Here is a 22,634-nt window from a genome sequence, read left to right on the forward strand (position 1 = left end):
GTAGTATTCACATGAATACTAGATCTGTGACGTATATGCTATATCGTATTAGATTGCTACAATGCTAGCCCGCCCGCTTAGCTCAGTAGGTAAGAGCGTTGGTCTACGGATCGCGGGGTCGCGAGTTCGATCCCCGGGCGGGGCGCATGTTCTCCGTGACTATTTGATAAACGACAGTGTGTCTGAAATCATTAGTCCTCCACCTGTGATTCATGTGGGGAAGTTGGCAGTTACTTGCGGAGAACAGGTTTGCACTGGTACATAATCCAGGCACGCTGGCTAGGTTAACTGCCCGCCGTTACATGACTGAAATACTGTTGAAAAACGGCGTTAAACCAAAAACAAACAAAATACTACAATGCTGTTTGCCTCTCTTATACCTGCTTAACCGTATTAAAAGCATAAAATATAAACGGTTGTTTGTTCAGTGTGTGAAAGAATATATAAAACTTTAATAGTACAGCTATGTGGCACTGTTAATAAGTGCACTTTCATTTCAGTACACTTTAAGGAATCGCCATATACATGTAGTTTCATCCCTGACATTTGAACAGATTTTTCACAATGTCGTGAATAATTTATATACCAAATCGCTAAGAACAATACAGAGTTAAATTTGTATCAGCAGATAACTTATTAACCATTTTCCTGTCTATGCATCAGCTTTTGACTATGTCCGAACTTTTCTGTCCATAAATTTACAGACATAGGTTGTTCTTTGTTACAGGTGGATTTTCTAATCCTTCCATTATTTGCACTTGTTACTACACGATAGCTCTCCTTTGGTGATACAGCTTTGTGAAGTGTGTCATGTTTCCATCCCTTCTTCTGCTGGACGGTATTGGCAGTATCACACTGACAATGACAAAACATATTGATATGGATACTGCAAAATGCTTTTGTAATTATTGGTAATCTTTGCCGAATACCAATACCAGTCATGATGATACCCTCACCCTACATTTTCACAACATACCCGACATGATACAAGGTCAGACCTGAGAGCTTTGACTAACCCAGTAAACTAACTATTGGTTCACGGCCCTATAACTCTCATCTTCAAGCAAATGACTGTAATTCCATCCAAGCAAGAGATGTCAAAACGACATATGTTCACCCATCCACTGGTATATATTGACAGAATATTGAAAAGTTTCAACTTCTATAGTACATTACCCTCAATACTTAAAACCTGAGTCTGTGACTTTGACATTGACCTATCAATCAAGTTCATATGCTCTGCACACCTCATCGCCACCTATATATTTAAAGTCAATACCCTGATTGGTTATAAATTTATGCTCTGGACAACAAATAATTACGACAGACAGATTTATGACCTTGCTATGAAATTTGCCTTTGTCCTACTGACAAGGTTCATGTGCTCTTTACATCATTTTATAGCCATCTACTAGTACCTAGTGCCAAGTATGTCATTTAAAATATAAATATGGACCTTATAATGACGCGTCAAGTTTCATCAAACAATTCGAAGTTATTTCTCGAACTATTTATTGAAATATGAAATTGCTGCAAAGATACGAAAGCGTCAATTTATGCGGATTCATTAAAAATTACAATAATTTTGATTTAAAAGAATTTGTGACATTTTCTTTTTCGTTGTATTTGCTTTACTTTGATTAATATTTCGTGATTTAAAACTGTCAAATGAAAATCATATACATGTAGATTCTAATTTTTAATGAATCCACAATAGTCTATGACTGTCCCTTTAATATACAAACATGTACATGCACTTGCCATAATGTTACATTTCATTACAAATAATTCGCAAAATTTTCAAGAAACGAAGCAATCTTCAGATCGAGGTAATTTCTCTAACCTGATGGCCTAATGATAAAAATATGTCCGAATCAAATTACAGCGTCAAAATATTTTGACTAGATTCTCCTGGCATTACGAATACACCAGGCTTATACTGTCCTGGCAGAGAATCGCCAAACTATTTTTAGATGTGATAAGTAGCAGCACAGCTGGGCAGACAAACACCATAAATAAAAAATATCTCTCTCACACCTTCGATTAGGTGAGGTAAAATAATAAATATTTGACTTACGTGACCCCTTCTTTTCTATCGTCCATCTTAGTTGCACGTCGACTTCTGGCGCGAATCTTTAGTTTTAAGTGTTTAGTAATAAATTTTAAGTCATAACTCATAAGTATTAACTGCTAAATGTTAACTCATAAATGTCCCGCCAGCGCTTAATGTCCCACAAATTTGTAATGAAAAAACAAGTACCATTATAAGTCTGCTGAAGGTTGTGACCAGTTGGCCACGGCCTTCATTTCAATACATATTCAAATATTTCTTTTCTTATTTTAAAATATTTTCCAATGATTGAAACCCGAAAGTCTTTTGAATCAAGAAAAGTACTTAAATAAGGAAGGAAGGATATTGTTTCGTTGTGAAACAAATATTTTCATTTATTCAAACATGAGTTAAGTACAAAATGATTATGTTTTATGGTAACCATTATTTGGACTTAAAGCAAAATCACAAAATCACTTTAAGCAAAATCACAAATGACTCGGATCGATATTGTTTCAAATTAAAATAATTTTGTCATCATTTAAACATCTTTCACCTGAAGCAATACAATAGCAATATACGAGGGGTGTTCAATAAATACCCGGAAAAGTGCTCTCATTTCTTTATTTCTAGTCCCATTTTGCTAAGATTTGAAAATAAGATGGATATGGACATATCAAATACGTATATCTAAATTACAGATTTCATGACATGCACAATATTTGTTTGCTGTCTCCTAGGCAACGTCACTACCTCAAAAGCGGCCCAACATCAACATCGTTGTCATATCACATACAATTAATCAATACAACTCGTGACTACCATTGTTTCAATGTTTATTGCCATTAAATGCATTTTTACATCTTCCGACGAATAAATAAAAACTCGTATGATATTCTTGTCGTATTGAAGAAATTGGACACTGAACTGTGGTGCCATATCAAGGAGCTCTTTAATTTATAAAACGTGACCGAGAGTTATTTTTCATGTCTGTACCACGAGTCGTCAGCAATATTCTTCTCGTGTGTTTCCGTTACATAGTAGTCTGTCTGTAATTATGTTTCAAAGAATTTTTAAGAAATTCAGCATTAATTTCCTGATATCCAAAAGTCTTCTGTTTTTGTTTCCGAATGATCTGGAGGCCAGTGTCTTTATATGTATTGCTAATTGTTTTATATCATGATAACTGCAGGTGCTATGGTAATTAGTTTTTAATTTTGTGTGAGTCTTATTTTGATATTTTACCATTAATATTTTAAGGTTTGTTTATGTATAATGCCATTGGAATTGTCATTGTATAGAAATAGGCGTTTACTCATATAAATCAGTTTAAGTTTCAGTTGAAGTGCCGGTGTGACTTAACCCTAAACACAATATTTTGAAGTAAGCAATACGTTGATGATAATTTACACGTATCATACGTTTTGTTAACATTGCGTGTGTTATGTATTCACGTATAGGAGATTGATCCTATTTACACTGTTAATTGACTTTTAAACTTGCTTGGGGATAAGAACAAGTATTGTTGCATGTAACTTCCTCCTCCTCCAGTGTTGTCATTACCACTGACCGTTCCATGGTGGTGCCCCACTGTATTCCCTTTTTTCTTTGTTTTGTTTTTGTTATTTAAATGCGTTACCTGGTCTGTTTATTTTTGTGTAATTGGCTATCATTCATGCATTTACGGTTTTCTTGTTAGAAGGCTGCGGTCATAGAACGTACCTATTCTTTTTGAATATGATTCTTTTTTTCTGAATATATTTACCATGTACAAACATACGTCTGATAATAAAGTCACGACAAGTAAAATTATTTCCGTTTAATTGTGTATAAAATCATATCACTATTGTTCAGCTGGACAATTACTATTACTCAGTATTTTGCTTTTTAGCTCGACTATTCGAAGAATAGTCTAGCTATTCTACTCACCCTGGCGCCGGTGTAATGAAGTATTTCGACCCCCATAGAATAACGACCCCCCGGTCATTATTCTATAGAAAATGTGACTCCTTTCCTGTAAAATATTGACTCCCCTTATAAAAAACTGACTCCCTTTGAAGACTCTATAGAATAACGACCCCCCGGTCATTATTCTATAGAAAAACTGACCCCTCCAAGTAAAATACTGACTCCCTAAAGATGACTCCCTTCGAATCTCATAGAATAACGACCCCGGTTATCATTCTATAGAAAAAGTGACTCCTTCCATGTAAAATACTTACTGCCGAAATTACTACATTCGAACTCTCATACAATATCGATTCCCGGACATTATTCTAATTAAAAATGTTACTCTTTCCGTGTAAAACACTGGCTCCTAAAAAGACTTTCGACGATAATATCTATTAAAAAGTGATCCCCACCAAACCTAACGGACAATTTTACTAGATCTACAACTCTAATACCCTCCATTGCCAATAGTTAACATTTTGGTTGTACTACTACTACTGGTGCCGCTACTTCTATTGCTATTACTACATGTACTTCTTCTTCTACTACTACTACTACTACTTCTACTACTACTACTACAACTGCTACTACTGATACTACTATACCTGCTTCCACTAATACGTCTTGTACATCTACCTCTTCTTCTCCTGCTGCTGTTGTTGCTGTCACTTATTCCTCTGCTGCTGCTGCTGCTGCTGCTGCTGCTGCTGCTGCTGCTACTGCAACTGCCACTACCACGGCACACTACTACTACTACTACTAACTACTACTACTTTCTATTGTTGCCGCTACCGTACTTTACTGCCCCTGCTAAGTATTGCAACTTCTATTAATACTAAGTTCTATGCTAGCAGTTTTCTTGTGCAGTTTTTTTCTGAAGAAATACTTCATACTAGTCTACAAAATTGAAATCAAGACGTTAAAATGCAACGTTGTTGCTTTAAGTACTGTTTTATTTCAAATCAAGTTTCCGACATCCTGCTGGATGTTTATTTAACTTACCACAAAAGTTGTCTACGTTATCGAAGCGCTCGAACAGGTCCTTGAAAGACATAGCACCAAGCGTAAGATTCTTAACCTCTGATGCCGTTGCGAGAGCAGCGCATTCTCCAAGCTTTGCCTCGATATTGTCCACTTGCGCACGCACACCTCTGAAAGAAAAAACAAATACATTTTATCATTTCATGACTCCTTATATATAAACTGTCTGTCAATATTTTGTGCTATTGATTGGTCTATAGTTTGTATGGTGGCTGATTTCTGCCATTTCGTATTTTCGTGTCGGCGGGGAGAAAACACGACAACACGACAACACGACAACACGAAAACTCGACAAATACCTAATTTGTCGAGTTTTCGTGTTTTCGTGTTGTCGTGTCGGCGGGGCGAAAACACGATAAACTTTACGCGAAAACACGACGTTTAAAGGGCGCCGACACGACAGATTTATCTGTCGAGTTTTCGTGTTGGCGGGTATAAATTTGTCGTGTCGGCGCCCTTTATTTGTCGAGTTTTCGTGTTTTCGTGTCGGCGGGGCGAAAACACGATAACACGAAAACTCGACAAATATGGTATTTTCGTGTTGTCGTGTTTTCGCCCCGCCGGCAAGACAACACGAAAACACGACAAATACATTATTTGTTTAGTTTTCGTGTTGTCGTGTTTTCGCCCCGCTGACACGACAACGCGAAAACACCACAAATTCTTTTCAGACATCTCTTATAAAATGTAGAGTAATACGAAGTATATGTATAATTGACCTGGTTCCAGAAATATTTCACTGGGTGCGGGGAGCGACAACAGTTAAAGAATGAAGGCGGCATCGGTGAGCCGAGTGGTAGGGAAAGGGTTAAACCCTCATGTTAGGTGTGTCAGGGCGTATCTGTCTTTAAATGTTTGAAAAATATGTATAAAATGGTGGTCTCTGCTGTATTTTTGAGCCCAAAATTTGAGGTACGGGGGTTGATCATTTCGTGTGAATATGTTAATCTTCATTGAGGCTCACGCATATACGTAATTATTTTTCTGTTTGTACAGGCTCGGGTCCTGGTCAGGGGCCGATGGCCGTTTTCATCCCCCAACCCAAGCCGCCGAAACCTCAACCCCCAAAGTGACCTGTACTCGTCATAGTTGCACCCAACCCAACTATTTTGGCAAAGGAATATTTTTTAGACCCAAAAATGCAACAGAGGCCATCATTTCATTCCTGTATTTCAAAAATGTCCGTGAGGATACCCTCTGACCCCCTAAATCGGAGGGCATGACCCCCTAACGTATCTCAAAATTTGGAAAAATATGCAGCAGTGACCACCATTTTATACCTATATTTAGAAAATGACAAGGGAAAGACCCTGTGACTCCACTGTCAGAAGGGGGTTAACCGTACCTCAAAAATTGCAGCAGAAGCCAACAATTTATATAAGTATTTCAAACATTTAAAGGTAGACACGCCCTGACCAACCTACACAACTCGACTCGATGCCGCCTTCATTCTTTAACTGTTGCCGCTCCCCACACCTCAATGAAATATTTCTGGAACCGGTTCAGTAATACATACACTTCGTATGCTTAAAACGATAACTGACATATGACATATTATTGTACTGTTTTATAATCTCAAATCTCCTAATGCAGCTTTAAGAAATATAAATAAATTTCGAATTGGCGGTTCGTTCGAACAGAAAGAGAAATGCTTCTAAAACCCTTTACCACTGGCTTCAGAATAACTCTACATTTTATAAGAGATGTTTAAAAAGAATTTGTCTTGTTTTCGTGATTTCGTGTTGTCGTGTCGGCGGGGCGAAAACACGACAACACGAAAACTCGACAAATACCTAATTTGTCGAGTTTTCGTGTTGTCGAGTTTTCGTGTTGTCGTGTTTTCGTTCCGCCGACACGACAACACGAAAACACGACAAATTCTCTTTAAACAAATAAAGGGCACCGACACGACAAAATTATACCCTCCAACAAGAAAACTCGACAGATAAATCTGTCGTGTCGGCGCCCTTTAAACGTCGAGTTTTCGCGTAAAATTTGTCCTGTTTTCGTGTTTTCGCCCCGCCGATACGACAACACGAAATGGCAGAAATCAGCCACCAGAAGTTTGACACTCAGTTTTGCTGGATTTTATTGAATGGCTGGTTTGGCTCAACGGTCAATAATAAAAATTATTCGGCCTATCTCGATTTTTGCCCCGCGGCTCTTAAATCAAGTGTTAACACTTGGCGAAGTCGCGGGGTGAAAAGACGAAATTGAACAATTACAAAGTGATCTAAGCAATGCTTTCAAACAAGGACAAAATGTCCACCTAACACCTACAGGTACAGAGTATCATGGTATTAAAACAATGATGGAAAAGAACTGTCAGCAGTTACTACAGAGGGACGAGGTGGGAGTGGGGTGGCCTGGGAAGAGGATATAATGAACAAATAACTCAGCTGAAAAGCTATAAAATATACGGGCGTGGAAGTAGGGGGAGTCGGAGTAATGAATGAGACGAAGGACATCAATGTCATGAAACTGAACTGAAAGTAAAAACAAATTAAATCAAAGCCTTGAGATGCCTGGTGGGGATAGATTTGTCATTATTTTGTCGTTAACAGCCAGATAAAGCGGAATTTACCTGAATTTACATTTTCTCTATTAAAAATGTCAAATCACCTGTACAAAATAAAACTTTAATTTTAACATTATTCAGTGGTGTAACAATGGGCTTAAATACCTTAGCATCAATAGATCTTATATACCAGTTATCTGAATGGTCAGTGTAAATGGAGACAGGCTAAATTAGAACTGCTTGATCACTGATAATTTATCCGCGACATTCATTAATGGAACTTTTTTGTGTAGCGCACGGACATCTTTACATCTTTTTGATGTGATTAGGAATAAATAATGATCCTATTACTGTCAAAAGTACACTTATAACTCTGGAAGCGGGTGAAATCCTCCTTTCCCCCCCCCCCCCCCCCCCCCCCCCCCCCCCCCCCCCCCCACACACACACACAGAATACAGGAGCGGATGAGAATTTTTAATGTGGAGAACAAGATGCTAAGGTACAAAATCAGAAAACTGAAATGGAAGCAAAACAATGGGGGTGCAGAATGTGGATAGGGAACACTTAGCTACAAAAAATTAAGACTAAAAGGAAAGCAACTAAAGTACAAGGGCAGGGACGAGGGTAATCAGTGGAGGTGGTTTGTCTTGGTGCGGAAACGTGGGTGAGGGATACAAATATAGATACAGTATCAAGAAACTTGAGTAAAAGCTAAAAGTAAATTAGGGGATTTACCCCTATGACATTGGTCGTTGATCTACTGACTATAAAAACAAAGGGGTCCCCCACAAGCGGTGCTTGGTCATCTTGTAAAGCTAAAAATCTATAGCTATTTTACTTACTGACTCAGAGCCCAGACACCGAAAATGTTGACGGACGGGCAGACGGACATCGCCATATAAAAATACGTCCCGCATTTTTTTTTTCAAAACGGGCGAATAAAATGTAACAAAATTTATATCAATGGATTCGGCCACGAGATATAGCAACATGTGCAAATAGCACGCTCCGCGTGAAGTCATATTAAAAACGAGCATATTTGAAAAAAGTGAATAAAAATGATAAAGATTCAGCGGGAAAGTGATTCGGCGTCAGCTACCCTCGATCAAGGAGACCAATTCAAACACAAGTATCATACTTAGAAGCGAAAACAAGACATAAGGCTGAAAACAACACAAGACAAAATCAAACTTTCCTTCAATTTTTTAGTTGTCTTAAGCGTGAGTTCATTAGTTTAATATCTATATCATGAAAATGGTGCTTTCGGAAATGTGATGTATTTTCCATATTCTTCATTCGATTTTGTTGCTATCTACCATATATATTGTTTATATACCTTTACAATTTAAACTGCAAAAAAAAAAACACGAAACATTTTGATGAACTAAAACTAAAAAGAAGTATAAGTTAATCTACAAAGAAATTATAACAATTTAATATGTTCGCGAACCATATTCATTGGTTGCTATTCACGCAAAAAACACCCTGCATTTGCGGCTGAAATTTACATAAAGAAAAAAAAATGCGTGTGAAAAGTAGGATAAAAACCGGTTTGACTACTTTCCGTCTAACTTAAGAGAGTATTTCCTGCTCCATTGAGAACGTTTTAAAATTTATATAACTATCGTTTTATGGTCTATGTACTTTTGTATCAATGATAAAGTTAAACGACTGACATAAGAAATGAATCACTTAACAAATAATCAAGGCCATCGAGTGGTTTATCCTCTGATTTACCACGGTTCAGAGTTCAGATCCGTAGGAATTGAACCACGAGGGCGTTAGATCCGAGTGGTCAAATACTGAACCATCTGAACGACGAATAAATCACAAGAAGGTCTTGATTGTTTTTATTCTGACATGCTCATTGACATATTTTAATAAATATTATGCTGGACTTCATTTACCCGAGGACGTCATGCGACAATTTGACGTCTATTTACGTGATAATGCTCTCTTACCGGTCCGCGCGTCAACAGTTGTTTATCGCAGAATATACAGAGCTTGATTTCCTCCTTTATTTAACTGGCAATCAAATCGAGTCATATAAGAATAATACATTAATACTGTAAGATCACTTAATCGTGGATCTCAAAGTTTAGTCCTAATGATGTATATCCGCGAAAACTAGCTTCCCACAAATAAAAATGATTTAACAGTAAATAGGAAAACTATATTACTCGGAGAGATCACTGTCTGGTACCGATAAAGACTGTTTAAAACAGTTTCCGTAACAGAATGGTTTAGGTTGCTGGCTAGAATCATTTTTGGTTGCGGGTTTACCCGCTACCAACGTTAAGTGTAATTCTGACAATCATATATCATCTTTATTTGATTCCAAATCACATCCAAAGGATGTTCATGTGTTACACAAAATTATTCCCATTCGTGAACAATGCGGATTAATTATCAATGATCAAGCAGTTCTGATTCAATCTGTATTCATTCATAGATTGTTTAAGATTATATAAGATCTATCAATGATTAAGGTTTTCCAGCCCATAGTTACATCACAAGCTAGGTCACACAGAGTTCATCTTAGATATGAGGCACATTTGTATTTGTTTCATTCATGTATATTTATAGATTGCTATTTAAATAGAAAATAAATCTAACAAAACCCGCAACCACCAGACATCTCAAGGCTTTGATTTCTAAACTGCTTTTCTTAACTGCTTTCTGTTCACCCCGTAGTGTCACAAAGCTCAAATTGTTTCATGTGTGTAAAACACCAACCTGACTTGCGGAAGGTCATGTCAATCCGTATCTGAGATAATGTCTCAAAGGAAGTTGTAGAGGATTGTCTTGGGGTCCTCCCATTCAGAACTTTATTCGCTACAAGGAAGGAAGCCGGGGCAACACACCACTGCAGCAGGAAGAAATCACTGCCCCTGGTCCTAACTGAAAGCCCGGAACTTACCCCTCGCCTCTATGAGTTCGAGCTTTAATCGGGTCGTCATGCTATTAAGCCATTAGCTGTCTTGAGAAATGTCGGAATGTCTTTGCCCGCCCTTGCCTGAATAATGCACCTGAAGGGGTCACCTCAGAACTTCAACCATTCAAAATTATTGGCTGAACTGTATCGGTATAACTTAAAAGCTGGATAGAGGGTCGATATTTATTGCGGTGTTCGAATCCCGGCGCAAACTGGGCGTCCACAGAAAATCCTAAGGATGTTGTTTACACATAAAAGACTTAAGAAATGTACAACTTTGTTTAAAGTTATGACATTTACAATAAAGAAAAAGATTTAAGCAATTATATTAATCTATAAATAGAAAACACAAGAGCTGTCAGTGGACAGCAACGCTCGACTATTCGGCAGCCTTGTCTGAATGAATATAGAAGTCGAAAAAAGGGCAAACATTTGTTTAAAAACGCAGATCAGAGATACGGAACCTTTACAAAGTGTGACAGCGCCTCACAATGGAAAAGTGTGTGAAGTTTCAATCCATTACTTGGATGAAAACTTAAACAATACTTGCTAAGCCGAAAAAAAGGCATAATTTTGTAAAATTACAAGACAGAGTTATGGAACCTGTGCAGTGCAAGTCAGTTCATCGCAGTGATTAAGTGTTTGAAATTTCAATACATTCACATCGGTGGATACTGAGATATCAGCTTCCATGACAAAAATCTTAACCCATAATTGCTCAATCGAAAAAAGGCATAACTTTGTAAAAATAAAAAAATAAAACAAAGTTGTGGATCCTTTGCAATACAAGTCAGTACACCGCAATACCGACGAAGATGAATGGAGTCCAGTAGCTCTACATATCCTTCGAATAGTCGAGGGTGTGAATTACTCCATTGCAACAGGACACGATGACACGAGCATATGTAAGAACGTTTCAAGCTTAATCACTGTGACAGAAGCGCAGATACAGTATCATTCACCACAACACTTAACACCAAACATAGCAATTCGTAAATGAATAGGCCAATGAAAGCTTTTGTAAAGTAAAATAAAAGATAATATTTGACGTCACCGATGCACGATCCAATAAAATCAAGAATAATCAAATGACTGAATGCGCACGAGGCTTGACGAACTAGTGTCTTTGAAATAAAAATGGATCAAAGACGCATTAACATTCCGAATCTTTACGGACATGGAAGAATGGGTAGGTTTTACAAAAACAACAACAATAACAACAAGAACAAACTTCCTCAGGGCCAAGAGGAAAACAATTTAACACTCACTGTGTATCGTTACAGACTTTGTCGAGTATCATGGCGTTTTTCTGATCATTTGTGAGCGAACTGTTCCCAAAGATTGGTCCAAGGCTTTGTTCCAAAGAGGCGACTATGATATTTACTTCATTTACCTTCTCTGTTGTGGCACACCCGTGGCTATCTGCATACACTGAACGGATGCCTGTAATGATAAAAGAACGTTAGAAGTAGCACATCTCTTCATTTTCATCTGACAAAAAAGTTGCTTAATTATTTCAGAGCAAAATTGAATTATCTTGTACTGAGAGAGCATCACATATTATATTTTGATTCTTGGCATAGCTGAAAATAAATAAAGTTAGTTTTTTTTCTTCTAAAATCTAGTTAGCGGCCCGGTTATGATGCTAATTTCAACATAACTGAGGCTGAAAGATCTATGAAGTAGATGTTCAGTGAACACCCCTTCAAATAATAATTGGTACTCCCCAAATTGAATGACAGACCAGTCTATTATAGAAATTTAGCAGGGTATAGGTTAAGCAAAAAAGGATACAACTTTCATTTAGAAAGAGACTCTTTAGGATTATATATTGCAATAGCTAGTTTCCAGTTTGACAATACATTTGCAATTCTTCACATGGATAGCAAGGTAAACAAACCTCTATGAGATTCGAGAGCTTTGGTCCTTTTCGTCGTTTTTAAACGAATGTTTCTCATTGCAGAGTTGGTGCAACCGTTTCTGCGCATGCCCGGAATTATTATCAGTTGCAGCGCACGCAAAATTACTCATTTTTTTTTTTGCATGTCTGCACGCATTTAGAGTATAGTATGCATAATATACTGACTAAAGGTCAGGGTTAGTATCACCATGGTTACAAAATATACACATTTAAGATGTTTTCGTTCAAATTTAATTAATCCGGTATATACCGGAGTCTGTAATATATCACAGGCGCGCCAACTGTGTATTTAGTCACAGACTTTTTAAACACAAATCCAATATAGTAGAAACGGCGGCACAAACTTTGGTTTCATTTTTGTACGTCATTGCGCCTTAATTCTACTAAAAGATTTTAGAGGACCAATTTGTCCACCTACTAAATACAACGATTCTTTTCGATCCGTTCACGTTGTTTATGTAAAAAAAAAAATCCTCTCAAAATATGTTTAAATTTGTACTTTGTATATTATCTAAATAAACCTTTAAAGATATCCAATGTCTACCTTTCACTTCACTGAAATATTTTATTTTTAGATGTTTTCTTAATATTAAGAAAATCATCATTAAGTATATATAACTTTTCCAAAAATTTGATCTACCTGTGTATGCAGAGATGCATTTATTAAATTAAATACCTTTATCGGTCGTTTCTTACTTTCTTTCTCTCTTTTAAAAAAACTTCCAGTTTTTAGTTTACATTTATAATGTTAAGATGTACATGTAAGAAGTGTGAACTATTTTGTGACCTAATGCATTATACTGTTATAACTATATGTAATAAGTGGTTATTTTACAGATACAAGATTTTGGTCTAGTATACCTTTAACTTACTGATATAAAGGGTTTTCAAAAATATCTCAGGAAAGTACTTTAGCAATGACTTGAAAAGGGAGAAAACTTCCGACGCAGTTTTAAAATCGAGCAAAAACTTAACATTCATTGTGGGATTTTACAAAGTTGCTTATATTTTGTTATTTTTTCAATACTGAATTACATTTTACATCAAATAAAGATGCACCTATTCAAATTATTCATTCACAATGAGAACGAGTATCTTTAAGCTATTTTCTAAATGTATATTTCGAACAATACAATGCATTCAGTCGACGAACCCTAATTTACGTCAAATCTTTTCATTGGTAAAGCAGACGGTATCATTATATACATCTTTTTCCGTTAAATGTATCATTTGTCGTCGTCTCTCTCTCAGTATGCAAATTAACTCGCTTGTAATGTCTGTTTACTATGAAAGCCCTGGAGGGACATCATTTGACTTCCGCACTTCCTACTTTTAATCCCTCTGACTTCTGCACTTCTTACTTGCAAGTTCCTGACTTCTTATTTCTAACTTTCGCACTTCTGACTTCTAACTTCTCTCATTTTACTTCAAACGTCAAACTTCTAAGTTCTAACTTCCTGATTCCTGACTTCTAACTGCTAACTTTCAAACTTCTTACTTCTGACTTCAAACTTCCAACTTCTGACTTCCAACTTCTGCACTTCCGCACTTCTAACTTCCTGACTTCCGGCTTCCAACTTCAAAACCTCAGACTTCAACATTCCTTCTTTGGAAGTCGGAAGTAAGAAGTGTGGAAATTGGAAATCAGAAGTCGAAAGTCAGAAGTGCGGAAGTTAGAAGAAGGAACTGGGAAAAAAAATGTCGGAGGTAAGAAGTGTGGAAGTTGGAAATTAGAAGTCGAAAGTCAGGAAGTTGGAAGTCAGAAGTGCGGAGGTTAGAAGTAGGAAGTAAGAAGTCAAAATCTGGAAGTAATAAGTGCAAAAGTGGGAAGTACGGAAGTCATATGTCTCTTCATGGCTTCCATAGTTCACATTATTCCAATGTCATATTAACGACACAACGACAATGGCATATTGGCAACCTCCCCATAAGAGTTCATAATCAGCATCGGCTGCCCATATTAGCAACCTCCCCATAAAAGTTTGTAACAACCACCGGCTGCCCATATTGGCAACCTCCCCATAAGAGTTTAAAATCACCACCGGCTGGCCATATTGGAGACTTCCCCACAAGAATGTAAGTCATTTTGGGGTACAATTCACAGAAGATATTCCACTTAAGTAGATTCCCTTTTTCTGTTTTGTATAATACCCCAGTCACACATACGGCGCGGATAACTACGTCTAGCCACGGATAGAAACGTAGTAATCCGTATCGATCCGTAACTGAGCCGTACCTTAACGTAGTAATACGTATCAATCCGTACCAATTCGTACGGCTCAGGTACGGATCGATACGGGTTACTACGTTTATATCCGTAGCTAGACGTAGCTATCCGCGCCGTATGTGTGACTGTGGTATAAACGTTTGCCTTTTTTATGTTGCTAAGTGTACTGTATTTTATCAACAAGGTCTTACATTACAACCTTTTTTATGGTATTTTGAAAAACATTTAGCTTGCCTCATTTGCATATGAATATGAATGGACAACTTAACCAGGAAGATGAGATTGTTTTTGAACGAAACCATTTATCAGACCGTCCTCTTCTAAAAGTCGAAGGTAAAGCCGAACACGTGCTTGTTCCTACTTCAGTCCAATAGTATTTACTGTTCTTCAAAGACGATGTGATGCATGGCGAAACATATAAACTTTTTTTCAAACATTTTTGTTTTCAAACATCACTATGGCTAAAATGACAATAACAAGAGTTGTATACAAGACAGCGTGTTCGACTATTCGACAATTTTTATGTGAAACAACTAAATCTAAAATTTTGTTATAGCAATGAAAGCAACTTGCATACAAAAGATCAGTTAAACTTCTTGATGAAACAAAGGGCATAATTTGAATTGATTTTAACCAAGAGTTCTTTTTATGTTAATGGAATATGTTTTTATGTTTGACGTGAAGGATACCTACTGTTCATTATAATGTTATTGTTACTGAGAGTGAGTGAGTGAGTGAGTTAAGTTTTACGCCGAATCGACACAAAATGGTCATATATCGCCGATATTGTTACTGAGATACAACGTAACTTGACAATAAGTTTCATGGAAAACTTTAACCAAACTTTCTAGGACGAAAAAGGACAATACTTCCTATGAAAATCAATCAAGAGTTATCTGTCTTTCTTATGTAAGACGTTTCAATGACTGGAAAGTATTTTGTGAAGTTTCAATCAAATATATGCAAGTGTTCTGAGCTACCGCTAGTTAGTTAAACGTAAAACTTTGACAATATTTTCTGTACAAACAGGCCGTAATTAATAACAAATTCAACCGAGAGTTATCTAACTTGATTATTTAGTATCGGAGTATTAAACAAATGCGTACACTAAAACCTGATATGACAAGTACTTCTGAGTAAAAGGTGGGGGACAATGTATGAAATGTTGATGCCAGAGATACGAACCATGTCAAACATGATATTGACAGTAAGGAGGAAGAGATTAAATTTGAAGCATTACAAAAACAAAAGAGAAAGCAGATCAAAGCTTAAACCTGCAATTATTAAGAAAAGAGGGACATATTTCATAACATATTAGTGCCAAAGCGTTATGGTTCTTGACATATAAAATGTGCTATGGGGAACAAATTTTTTTTTTGAAATGAATTAAATCTATTGAGTTATAGCAGAGAAATAATGAAAGTTCTAAGTAAACATGGTTTATAATTAATAAAACATCGGTACCAGAGGGATGGACCTTGTGTTGTATGATGTAAGTAATGATGTGGAAATAACTACTTCAAGTTTTAATTAAATCCACCGAGCAACAAAAAGACATGGTGAGAAAATGGAAAGAATAACTGAAAACTTTAACCAAACATCATGAAAAAGACGTCTAGGCAAGTATAACTCGTGCAAATACCATAAAGTTGACGTCTACGCCGGCGTCGGGGCAAGTATAACTCGTACAGTCGAGCTAAAAAAACACTTTCGTTATAAAATACAAGTAAACATCTTCTCAAATTGTTAAAATGATTGCTTCAATGGGTATATAAAATAGAAAGCTATCAGTTGTTTTGTAATATTAAGCTTATATCAGGTTCTCCCTTGTTAGATTAATGACCATATGAAAAGAATCAAATTTCTACCATTTTCCTGTACTTGTCATACATAGCTTTTCCCAAAACCTGAGGGCGGCATCCTTTAGTTTGGGGTTATAAGGTTAAAAAGAGTCTCATTGGCCGAGTGGTTAAGGTGGGTGACTTCAAATCAATTGCTCCTCATCGATGTGGGTTCAAGCCTCACTCGGGGCGTTGAATTCTTCATGTGAGGAAGCCATCCAGCTGGCTTACGGAGGTCGGTGGTTCTACCAAGGTGCCCGCTCGTGATGAAATAATGCACGGAGGGGCACCTGAAGTCTTCCTCCACCATCAAAGCTGGGAAGTCGCCATCTGACTTATAATTGTGTCAGTGCGACGTTAAACTAAATAAAAAAAAGTTACTGTCAACATTGATGAACAAAAATATTAAACTAATTTTAACAAATGATAAATTTATTCATTCAAGAATATGATTAGGTGAAACTGGAAACCTCTTGGTGTAAAACAATCAACGACGCCCCTACGCCCGTAGCGGTTACACGCGACATATCTATATGAAAGGTTTTGTGAAATTGCGCGCTCATCGTCCGTATCGTATACCGTCCAAGCCCCATACGGTCGCGACCACGTCATCTGTTAAAAGCGAAACACAGTTTTTCCTAGCCTGCGGTTGGCATCGAATTTGTTTCTTTGATTTAAAAGCTATTGTTACAATTGATGAACAAGATACTTTACTAATTTAAACAGAAGTTTAAAAAAAACTTACCCATAAAGGCCAAACACGTAATAAATTGCCAAAGCATTTTTGTTTTCACTACAACCGATTATATCCTGTTTTCACTACAACTGAAAACTAACTGAATAGTGGGCGAGCAGTATCTTCTAAAATTTGTACTTTTCCTCGTTAGGATTATATAAGTTACCTGGTTACAGTTTTTATACAAGTTAAAATACAGGCCGGGTGTTAAGATATGAAAGTTACGGTTCAAAAGGCACGAATGGTATTTTTTCAATTTCTAGCCTACTGAGCGTGAACTTAACAGACTCGTCATCTCGTGTGTTCTCTCTCCTGTGACAATATTTAAAAATGTGTATTTTATACATGATTAGTACATAAGCTTACATAAGATTTTTATATATTATTAAATATTCTTTAGATTTCTACCATTTTACTTGATCTCAGAATACATTTAACTGTCAAAAATATGATCAAATGAAATTGGAACTATCTTGGTATACAAATGTGCAAGATAAACGACACGGCCCCACCCATAGCGGTTACACACACACACACACACACACACACACACACACACACACACTATATAATATTAAAGTTACTCGACAGTATATAAAAAAAAAAAAACTCATGGTTCCTATCTGTAGTTTGTCCACTACGTTTCATAATATCTCGGCAAATATTACTAGCTTCATGTCACAATATAGGACCCATCACAAACATTGCTGTTAGTGAACATTATCTATCTTAACTGACCAAGTATTTATTTTTCTTTTTATAAATCCATATATAAGTTCAGCGGTGTCTAGAACTACTTTTTGATATTTAACAACTAACAATTGAACTCAAAATACGTGGTAAATGATGACACATGTGAACCGTAGGTGGAGAATACAGTAGAGCTAACATTGGATGTTTCTTTATAGTTTTATATATATATTATTATATATTATATATTTATTCAAATATTATATATATTCTAAGTCTTAGTAGAATTTTTGAAAGCAAAATAATACGCATTGGCGAGGTAAGACGTTTTCAACGGTTGAAGCACGGTGATCCTCCTCCCATTGCGGTGTCACCTTCGGCAAGGCACTTTCTCGTGATTACCTCAGTCCACCCACCTGTGAATGGGTACCAGCAAATTGACCGCCCCTTCTAATTGGAGTCATGCATAGTTTTCCCCAGAGAGCAGCATCCGAGTTTGTTTTTATAAAGTTTAAGTTATTGTCAAATTGTTGTCAAATTTATGACTAATTTTAACAAATGATAATTTTTTACATTCAAAGATATGGTTTGGTAAAACTGGAAATCACTTCGTATACAAAATAAACGAAGTCCCTATGCCCATGAAGCGGTTACACGCAATATATCTATATAAAAGGTTTTGCGATTTGCGCGTTAATCGTCCATATCGTACGTTCGAGCCCCATCCAGTCGCGACCGCGTCTCACTCATTAGAGCCATACACAGTTTTTTCTCGTAATGGGACATCTACTTTTTTAATCTATGAAAAAAAAAATATTTATATATATAAACTTACCCATAAAGGCTAAACACGTAATAAATTGCCAAAGCATCTTGTATCCTTTTTCACTACAACCGAAAACAACTGAAGAGCCGACCAGCAGTATCTTTAAAAACTTAGGGTTATATAAGTTACCTAGTTACTGGTTATACAAGTTATAATACAGGCCTGGTGTTAGGTATGAGAAAGTTACGGTTCAAAGGGCAAGAATGCTGATTTCTAGTCTTCTAAGCGTGAATATATCAGATTCGTCATCTCTTGTGTTCTCTCTCCTGTGACAATACTTAAAAATGTGTTATTTTATACATGGTTAGTATATACTTACATAAGACTGTACTATTAAAAAGCTCAAGATTATGAAACGAGACTAAGGGTGGGGCGAGTATTCTACACTACTATTTGGCAGGTGTGGTCATACATCTTTTATCATCTGATTCATTCCACTGTTGTTTTTGATCTTCAAATTCTGATGATTTGCAAATTTATTTTTGGTTATACATATTTCGGAAAATTACGTCTTCTTTTTCGTATATGTTTTAGCTATGCCCTGAATATTGTTTCTTTTATGCCGTCGTTAATCCGAAGGAAAAGTTCAAGTTTGAAAGTAACTGGCCTTTAACCAAGTTATAGATCGGACATTTAAGCAAATACAATTGATTTATACAAGGAATCATGCAAGACGATGTGATATTATATTATCAAATGGTAAATATTTCATGACATATTAGTGCCAACGTTATGTCTTTTGACATATAAAAAGTGAGTGATGATGAAAAACAAAATATTTCTAAAGTTAAATTAAATCCATTGAGTACTAACAGAGAAATCATGAAAATACATCATATGTTTAACCTGAAAATCCAAGTTAAAGGACTTATGGTTTATGAAATATTGGTGCCAGAGTTATGGTCCTTGTGTCATATGATGTAAGCGATTATGTTAAACAATTATTTCAAGTTTTAATTACATCCACCAATCAATAAAAAGACAGTTAGAAAATGGAAAGAACACCAAAACTTTAACCAAACATCATGAAGTCGAAACTGATTTCGGGACAAGTGCAATTCGTAAAGCCGCGATTTAAACTTTGCGTCGAAGCGATCTTAAGAGTTCGGGGAGGGAAAGGGAGTGTGGGTGGGGGGGGGAGTGGGTATGTAACAACCTCTCAACCTACCCATATTTTCCCTGAAAATTGTTTTGAATACTAAAACTAGAGCTGTCACTATTGGTGACAAATGCCCCCGAAGCGTGCCAAAGAATGCTGCAGTTGTCTGTGTAAAAATCACACATCATTTCGTGACCTTGACCTTGATCCCAGAGACCCGGGTCATAAGCGTGACACACCTTCTCAATATGGTTAACATTTGTGTCAAATTATTTTCAAATCCCTTGATAAATGGCAGAGTTATGGACCAGACGTCTTCTTAGTGTGACCTTGACATTGGAGCTAGGGGTCTGGGTCTTGCGTATGACACGTCATCTCAATATAGGGAACATTTATGCCAAGTAATTTTAAAATCTCTTCATCGATGGCAGAGTTATGGACCGGACAAGAAATAGACCATGTTAACATTTAACCTCTAAGTGTGACCTTGACCTTAGAGCTAGGGGTCTGGATCTTGCACATGACACATCGTCTTATTGTGGGGAACATTTATGCCAAGTAATTTCAAAATCCCTTCATCAATGGCAGAGTTATGGACCGGACACGAAACAGACCTTGTTAACCTTTGACCTCTAAGTGTGACCTTGACCTTAAAGCTAGGGGTCTGGGTCTTGCGCATGACACGTCGTCTCATTTTGGTGAACATTTATGCCAAGTTATTTCAAAATCCCTTTATGGATGGCAGAGTTATAGCCCGGACAGGAATTTACATGGACGCATGCACGCCGGACGCACAAACGCACGGACGGACGGACAGTGCGATTTTAATATGCCCACCTTCGGGGGCATAAGAAAAGAAGAAAAAACTATATACTCCTTAATTAAAATATACAATGGATCGATTCTTTATCAGAACACTAATCATCTAAATGCTCTCTCAAATTCGATTTTCCCCGTTTATCTACTGTTATTTCAGAGAAATAAATAGTTTTTTGTCAAAAGTAGGTTGGTGAGGGCAAAGCATATACTTCTCCCCACCACCCATAACACACATACATGCACACACACTCATAGTTGGGGGCCCACCTACCCCCCCCCCCCCCCCCCACTCCACTAGTGCACCCTACTCCTACGTCTTTCGTTATAACATACAACAAAGATATCTTTTAAAAATCCTTTATTAGGCATGTATAATAGCAAATATCAGTTTTTGTAATATTAAGCTTATAACAGATTCTTTCTGGTCTGAATAATTTATGTATAAAATATTTTTAAGCAATATTTTTATGTTTATCCGCAGAATATTATAAATACGCTTAGATCGAATGGCGCATTAGACGAGAGGAGGGCTAGCGGGAAGACCCTTTTAATAAGGACGCTCAAAGCTCTCCTATTGCTCAATGTTTCACAAGCCGGGTACGGCAGATCGTTTGTTACTCTAATAAAGCTTAACGATTTAAAATAGCATTTACTTACTAGCTTTTCCCAAGAGGGTGGCATCCGAGTTTGTTTCTATTAAGTTAAAGTTACTGTCATAACTGATGAACAAAGATATTTACTGATTTAAACAAATTATAAAATTTAGAATCAAGTTTATGATGAGGTGAAATTGGAAATCATTTGACGTACAAAATAAACGACGCCCCATCGCCCATAGCGATTACACGCAATAAATCTATATATGAGCCATACCATGAGAAAACCAACGTAGTGCGTTTGTGACCAGCATGGATCCAGACCAGCCTGCACATCCGCGCAGTCTGGTCAGGATCCATGCTGTTCGCTGTTTCTCTAATTGCAATAGGCTTTGACAGCGAACAGCATAGATCCTGACCGCGCAGGCTGGTCTGGATCCATGCTGGTCGCAAACGCACTATGTCGGTTTTCTCACGGCGCGGCTCATATAAGGTTGCCCTTCTTCCGTATCGTACGCTCGAACCCTGTCCAAACTTCCCATTAAAGCCATTCACAGCTTTTCTCCAGAGTGTGGCATCGAGTTCGTTTCTTTAAGGTAAAAGGTACTGTGAAAATTGATGAACAAGATACTTAACTAATTCAAAAAATGTAAAAAAAACAACTTACCCATAAAGGCTAAACACGCGATAAATTGCCAAAGCATTTTGTATCCTTTTTTCACTACAACCGAAAAGTAACCGAAGAGCCGGTGAGCACTCCCTTCTAAAATTGTACTTTTCCTGGGTACTGGTTATATAAGTTAAAACACAGGATATCAGATATGAAAGTTACGGTTCAAAAGGCAAGAATGTTATTTTCTTAAATTTCTGGTCTACTAAGCGTTGATATATCAGACTCGCCATCTCGTGTGTTCTCTCTCCTGTGACAATACTTAATAAAGTGAGCAATGATCAGCCTAAGTCGCTCACCTGACCTTAGCTATTTGACACTGAATCATGAATGCATGGTAATATATATGTTTAGCACACAAAAACACAAAAGTGTTCCAAGTTTGACGGAAATTCATCAGTCCGTCCATGACTCGAAAGAACTTTCTATCTTTAGCTCTCATGGCCCCTTAATTTGGCCAAGTGTCCCAATTTGATAAAAATTGGGGAGTGTCTTACAACGAAGCTACACTGGGACCAAGGTTGATGAAGATCTTTCAAGCGATTCATAAGAAGAAGCTGTTTAAAGCTTTGTTGCACCTCAAAATGGTAGCAACGCATTTTGGTAGTCACTACCAAAATACGTTACACTCAATGCAATTTGGTAGTTTACGAAAATGTAGTACCAAAATGCGTTGGATATGTACACATCCAACGCAAAACGGTATTAATAATA

At 36.9% G+C, this 22,634-nt stretch overlaps 1 protein-coding gene across 3 annotated transcripts; it reads right to left on the minus strand.

The window, feature by feature from the left end:
* Window positions 1–4,937: 4,937 nt before the first annotated feature.
* Window positions 4,938–22,132, minus strand: LOC123554744 (uncharacterized). 3 transcript variants are annotated; one of them, XM_053547791.1, is made up of 3 exons: window positions 21,918–22,132; window positions 11,764–11,938; window positions 4,938–5,151 (listed from the first exon to the last, which is right to left on the minus strand). In XM_053547791.1, exons 1-3 carry the CDS (start codon window positions 21,952–21,954, stop codon window positions 4,953–4,955), a joined length of 411 nt encoding a protein of 136 aa, XP_053403766.1. In that variant the 5' UTR covers window positions 21,955–22,132; the 3' UTR covers window positions 4,938–4,952. The 3 variants fall into 3 exon arrangements, with proteins under 3 accessions (XP_053403766.1, XP_053403767.1, XP_053403765.1); XM_053547792.1 differs by lacking the exon at window positions 21,918–22,132 and adding an exon at window positions 18,746–18,891; XM_053547790.1 differs by lacking the exon at window positions 21,918–22,132 and adding an exon at window positions 17,230–17,389.
* Between the last annotated feature and the right edge of the window lie 502 nt (window positions 22,133–22,634).

Source organism: Mercenaria mercenaria, chromosome 7 (genome assembly GCF_021730395.1).
Source record: "Mercenaria mercenaria strain notata chromosome 7, MADL_Memer_1, whole genome shotgun sequence".
Lineage (NCBI taxonomy): Eukaryota > Metazoa > Mollusca > Bivalvia > Venerida > Veneridae > Mercenaria > Mercenaria mercenaria.